The 6,459-nt window shown below is 40.7% G+C and overlaps 1 protein-coding gene across 1 annotated transcript; it reads left to right on the top strand.

Annotated features, from left to right (window-relative positions):
- The first annotated feature begins 642 nt into the window (after positions 1-642).
- LOC140578567 (di-N-acetylchitobiase-like) lies at positions 643-3,809 on the top strand. Its single transcript, XM_072700093.1, has 6 exons — positions 643-788; positions 2,324-2,462; positions 2,630-2,838; positions 3,127-3,298; positions 3,400-3,497; positions 3,639-3,809. The coding sequence occupies exons 1-6, from the start codon at positions 672-674 to the stop codon at positions 3,807-3,809; spliced, it is 906 nt and encodes a 301-aa protein (XP_072556194.1). The 5' UTR covers positions 643-671.
- The last annotated feature ends 2,650 nt before the right edge of the window (positions 3,810-6,459 follow it).

The following is a 6,459-nucleotide window of genomic DNA, read 5'->3' as shown; positions in this document are numbered from 1 at the left end:
TTAACAGGATAATTACTACGTATAATTTCAAATGATAAATCACTAAGTTTAATTAATAAGATATTTATTGATAGTTGTTCCAGTGAATACTTTCAAGCTAAGAACCAAAATACTGCTGATGAACATAATTTATAATAAAGGTGCTAGAACGTATCGATATCCCATGTAAAAATATAATTAACACAGTTGGCAGTGTTTCAACATCACTAAAGTGTTTAAAGTTAACCAACAATGTAACAACCTTCCTATGCAATTTTCAAGGAAATTAACTAAGTGGTAGAATGCCATTATCTGCCACATCTGATAGAAAATACTTTTATTTTTATAAATGACATAATTTTAATCCATACGTAATAATCATGGATTCCACAGTTAATGCTGTTCTATAGTAAAGCCAAAAGTGTCTGTTTGTGGAAATGAGCCAATTAAATAGGCCAGTGGAAAAAAATGATATACTATCCATGATTTTCATAGATTCAATGACACATTAATTTTACCATGCTTCAGCAAAATCTCAGTTCACTCGTGTAAACAAATAACGTCCTATGGTTACATAGTAGATATCATGAAATCACGCAAGATTTCGCGTGATCTTAATCGGAATTAAATAGGCTGAAACTTCGCCTTGAGACTCCAGTTCGGCGGCGGCCGTGTTGTGAACGGTGGAAAGGATGTTACCTATACTGCTCTTAGCGACTCAGATCGCAGCGCTCCTAGCTCAGGATGTGGTCTGTCCATGTGACAAACCAGAGCTCTGCAAACCAATCCAGGGCGAGAAGGACTTCGAGGTATACTTGTGTTAATGCCGGGACATAGCATACATCGTAGTGTAAAACTGCCATTATTGCTTACTAATCTATACTAATATTAATACTAATGTAATAGTACACTTCCCGCTGTGTAAAAATGCAAAAATTCACAGATTGAGTTACTAAGTTATACTTTATGGTCTTATTGTAATTGTTCTGTTTTTGCATTTATACAACCCAGAAAAGGGGAAACCCACCGTCCATATTTACCATAGTAAGCTTTTAGTTATGTACTGTATGACAGTTGAAGTTTCTGGTCGTTCCTCTTGAATACTTAAGCATTATCTTATACACTCACCTAAAGGATTATTAGGAACACCTGTTCAATTTCTCATTAATGCAATTATCTAATCAACCAATCACATGGCAGTTGCTTCAATGCATTTAGGGGTGTGGTCCTGGTCAAGACAATCTCCTGAACTCCAAACTGAATGTTAGAATGGGAAAGAAAGGTGATTTAAGCAATTTTGAGCATGGCATGGTTGTTGGTGCCAGACAGGCCGGTCTGAGTATTTCACAATCTGCTCAGTTACTGGGATTTTCACGCACAACCATTTCTAGGGTTTACAAAGAATGGTGTGCAAAGGGAAAAACATCCAGTATGCAGCAGTCCTGTGGGCGAAAATGCCTTGTTGATGCTAGAGGTCAGAGGAGAATGGGCCGACTAATTCAAGCTGATAGAAGAGCAACTTTGACTGAAATAACCACTCATTACAACTGAGGTATGCAGCAAAGCATTTGTGAAGCCACAACACGCACAACCTTGAGGCGGATGGGCTACAACAGCAGAAGACCCCACCGGGTACCACTCATCTCCACTACAAATAGGAAAAAGAGGCTACAATTTGCACGAGCTCACCAAAATTGGACAGTTGAAGACTGGAAAAATGTTGCCTGGTCTGATGAGTCTCGATTTCTGTTGAGATATTCAAATGGTAGAGTCAGAATTTGGTGTAAACAGAATGAGAACATGGATCCATCATGCCTTGTTACCACTGTGCAGGCTGGTGGTGGTGGTGTAATGGTGTGGGGGATGTTTTCTTGGCACACTTTAGGCCCCTTAGTGCCAATTGGGCATCGTTTAAATGCCACGGCCTACCTGAGCATTGTTTCTGACCATGTCCATCCCTTTATGACCACCATGTACCCATCCTCTGATGGCTACTTCCAGCAGGATAATGCACCATGTCACAAAGCTTGAATCATTTCAAATTGGTTTCTTGAACATGACAATGAGTTCACTGTACTAAAATGGCCCCCACAGTCACCAGATCTCAACCCAATAGAACATCTTTGGGATGTGGTGGAACGGGAGCCCTGGATGTGCATCCCACAAATCTCCATCAACTGCAAGATGCTATCCTATCAATATGGGCCAACATTTCTAAAGAATGCTTTCAGCACCTTGTTGAATCAATGCCACGTAGAATTAAGGCAGTTCTGAAGGCGAAAGTGGGTCAAACACCGTATTAGTATGGTGTTCCTAATAATCCTTTAGGTGAGTGTATATGCAGGTATATGTATTTGATGTTGGAGGAAAAAGCTGGAAGTCGTACGACTGGAGTATGGTGACAACTGTGGCTATGTTTGGACCCTATGACCCAGAGCTTATGTGTTATGCGCACTCAAAAGGCGCAAGGTTCGTCCTGAAAGGTAGTTCCAGCTTGGACTTAATATTTGGCATTGCCAACAACAATATTCTCAATGTTTATCTTTATATAGTAGCAATAAACTAAACAACATTTTAGGTAAACAAGTTTGGTTAACAGCTTGAATACATGATTCATTGTATATGAATGAAATCCTCGTGTGTCATTTAGGGGATGTTCCTGTAACTGAAATTGTACATCGTGACAACCGAACTGCCTGGATCACAGAAAAAGTACAATTGGCAAAGAAACTGTTTATGGATGGGATCAATATTGACATTGAGCAACCAGTGGAGGCATTATCTCGAGAGTACTTTGCTTTAAATGACCTAGTAAAAGAAACTGCTGAAGCATTTCATAAAGAGATCTCAGGCTCACAGGTGAGATTCCTGCGTTCATAATCATATAGTGTACATTTCTAAAGTGAAAGGGAATGTTCTCTCAGAGGTCACTGGTCAATCCTAGTGTTTTAGTATTTTCCTAGTTTTTCAATGTTTCTCATGTATAACTTTTCATTGTGAAAGTGATCAACTAAAATTAAATATTTAGATTTTTGCATAAAGAAATGTCATTATATGGTTGACTGATGACTTCAGAAGTGCATTTATATGTTTCATAAATGCTTTTTCCTGATATAAGCTCAGTGAGTCCATATCACTTATTCGCAGGTGTCATTTGATGTGGCATGGTCACCCACGTGTATAGACAAGCGTTGCTATGACTACCATGCTATTGCACAGGCATCTGACTTAATTTTTGTGATGTCTTATGATGAGCAAAGTCAGATATGGGGTGAATGTATAGCAAAGGCTAATGCACCTTTTTTCAAGACGATGTCTGGTAAGTTTCATTCAGAGCATATTACTGTGTAAAGAATGTGCCCTTTGCAGTTTCTCTTTCTCTGTGTTTTCTCTGTGTTAATTATACCTTGTCTTTCCCAGGATATGCTGAATATATGTTGTTGGATATCCATCCAAAGAAGATGGTGATGGGGGTTCCCTGGTACGGATATGACTACCCATGTGAGAAGTTCTCAGAGGTAGGAGTCCGTTCACTCATTTAATAGGAGAGTCTTTCACACGCATTCAGAGCCTCCTTTCTGACACTTCATAATCATTTAAAAATGGCTGAAGTATCAGTATGTAGAAGCTTGTGGTCCCAGCCATTATTTTCCCTTCAGAAGGGGGTGTGCACCATCCCGAAGGTGCCTTACGAAGGAGCGCCTTGCAGCGACGCAGCCGGCCAGCAGATCCCATACAGCACGATCATGAAGCAGGTCAACGTCTCCCTGACAGGCAATCTGTGGGACGAGGCACAGCACGCCCCTTACTACAACTACAGTACCAGGTAATTCAAACAGCGCAGCCTCCCTCTCCAGCCCAGTATGATGCCAGATCTATCATCAGTTTCAACAGAACGCTGCAATGATATTTCAAAAGCCCTTAATTTAGTAAGAGAAGTACCCCGTTCCTGTCGAGGTCATAACTTCCATTATTGTAAGTATTAAAGTTAAATTAAAATTAGGTTAAACTGGCAAAAAAAGCAAACCATGTCACCTTTCTTTGTTTTACCTGCATCTGGTGCGTATAGTACCGCTCTCAGCTGAAGATCGCGATTCACATTCTAAATAGGCTGGGTTTGAACTGGCAAACTTATGATTACAGGCATACAGGCTTAGCCCACTGAGCCATGAACACAGCTATGAGGTTCACTGCTGAAAGTGGCAACACTGGCACAAAGCTTCAGCGGCAGAGACGTATCCGTGTGCCATTTTGTAGCCGATCAGTGTAAACACTACCCAGACATGTGCTCTTGTTTATTTCAATCACAATGGGTGTATTAACATATTTCTTTACCCAATACTAACTGTCATATTATCATGTTATTATCATGTGAATAGCGCGATTTGCAAGTGGGCAGGCGATCAGAGCCGCTTAGAGACGCAGACGCCTTAGTCAGTCACTCTTGTTCTTTCTATTCGTATCACGAAGCTGTAAAAATATATTTAGTTTCTACCTATATATATATTTGAGAAGTAGACTGTCCAAGGTTTCTGTGGGTGTTTTTTAAATGTGTATATGACAAAAACTCGCAGAGTTTTGAAATAAATTGCACCAAAACTGAATCAATGATGTTTAGTGACAGCCAAGAGTAGGATGAAGAGAAGAGGCTTCTCTTCTGATTTAGGGGATTGAAGGTGGATCTGCAGATCAATGGCATGGGAACTCCGATCTCACACAGTAATAACTTAGTAATAATTAATAATTTAGATGGCTTGTATGTTATATAAAAATGTCTTCACAGGACATGAAAAAGTGTACAGTACAGTACTGTTTAGACATTGGTAATAAATGGACATTTAGGCTAGCAGACTATTATGGGTAGAGGTTTGGGGTCCCCAATTATTATTCACAAATTGTCACATTCACAGAAATCTGCAACCCCTAACCCTCTCGAATTTGAAGGGGTTACTGTTTCAAGTCTCACTGTCAATCTTTCATCAGTACAAACACTAGGGTATGCAAATTCTAAAGTGTACAAGCTCATTGATTAATATCATGCTGCATCAAAAACCAAAGGGTGCAACAAAATCATGTGCTGGTGTGACCAGTGCTACCACTGGAAAAGTCTGATGCCCTGGAAAGCCAAATCAAAAATCATCCCATTATCTTGCTTTGTGTAGCCCAAGCCTACTTCCCTGACAAAGGCGATAATTGCTGGTTAGCCGATAGCAACACTGAGTTATTTGTCTATCGTCGATTATTGATAACATCATGTCACCCACCCTTTGTGGACCTTGCATGCCCTCCCCATGTCGCTCAGCTTTTCTCTTGGTCCCCCAGTTTCCAGAGATGCAGTTAGGTTAACCGGCATCTCTATTTCCCCATACTGTGCATGTATGCGTGTGTGTGCCCCATTATGGGCTGATACTTCCTGGATCCAGACACACTGTGGCCGCAATCCAGACAAGCTATTGGTAGATTGATGAATTAATGTTGAACTGAAAACAGACCTATAGCTAAGCCATTCCATGTAGTATTCATCAACATGTATGGAACTGAATAAGCTACAAAAAGGAAGTGTTAAATTAATCATTTAATTCAAACTGAAATCAACGTAGGACATTTACAGACATGTAAATGTTCAGAAAAATCTGAATCTTTTCCAGTGTTTCCAGCTCCTTCATTAGTTATCATTACACAAAACAGAAAGTGTATTTATAATTGAATTCCTTGTTATTACCATTTGAAAGACAAAACTGAGCCAGCATTTGCTGGATATATGCTTATTCTTATGACTGAAAAAAGCAGTTTCATTTGGAGTGTTAAATCAGGTTGAAGCAGTTATTTGGTCCCTCTTTCAGTCTTTATAAAGAAAAAGATGTGCGACCAGGACCCTTTCACTTTGGTATGAGGGCTTCCCACATAGCTTGAGTCTGCTGTTCGGCTATGGTGTCATTGCTGTAATCGAGGAGATCGCCGTTCCACATGCCGATCCCGCGAAGGCCCAGCTTCTTCACATATTCCGCCTTTAGAGAAATGCTCCGTGGGTCATCATACCACACCTGGTGGATATCCCCATTGCTGGCCTAAATGAGGAGAGAGAAGGCAAAACATTAACGCAGATTAAATTCCTGAAGATTCCTCCAAATTAAGTCCCAGAGATGAACTAGCAACTGCACCACAGGCTGTACAGCTGGAAATTGTGAAACAGCTGAAATGCATCTGATGGCCTCCATGTTTTTCCCAGCATGCTTCCAGCTCTGTTTCCGGAAAGCCCCATTATAGTTCCTGCCCTTTACTAGACCACAAACTGCACAAAAAAAAAAAAAAACTGGACTAGTGGATGTGGGCATCTATGGGAGGACGAGTGATGGTGGCTCACTGTCTAACTCCACCTTCGGCCAGGCACTCCGAGATGGGACCCTTGGCTTGCCAGAAGATGCTCTGCTGCCAGGTGCAGAGCATTTGGGGCCACAGCCACATGTGTTTGTGGCGGAT

This window comes from Paramormyrops kingsleyae, chromosome 15 (genome assembly GCF_048594095.1).
Source record: "Paramormyrops kingsleyae isolate MSU_618 chromosome 15, PKINGS_0.4, whole genome shotgun sequence".
Classification (NCBI taxonomy): domain Eukaryota; kingdom Metazoa; phylum Chordata; class Actinopteri; order Osteoglossiformes; family Mormyridae; genus Paramormyrops; species Paramormyrops kingsleyae.
Note: the sequence above shows the minus strand (reverse complement) of the source record. Positions and strands in the feature narration are given on the sequence as shown.

What these genes read in the sequence shown, in the direction of transcription:
- LOC140578567 (XM_072700093.1), top strand. Translation starts at nt 672, where the DNA reads ATGTTACCTATACTGCTCTTAGCGACTCAGATCGCAGCGCTCCTAGCT. An exon ending in CGCAAGGTTCGTCCTGAAAG is followed by an intron (nt 2,463 to 2,629) that starts GTAGTTCCAGCT and finishes TGTGTCATTTAG; the next exon opens with GGGATGTTCCTGTAACTGAA. An exon ending in CATGTGAGAAGTTCTCAGAG is followed by an intron (nt 3,498 to 3,638) that starts GTAGGAGTCCGT and finishes TTTTCCCTTCAG; the next exon opens with AAGGGGGTGTGCACCATCCC.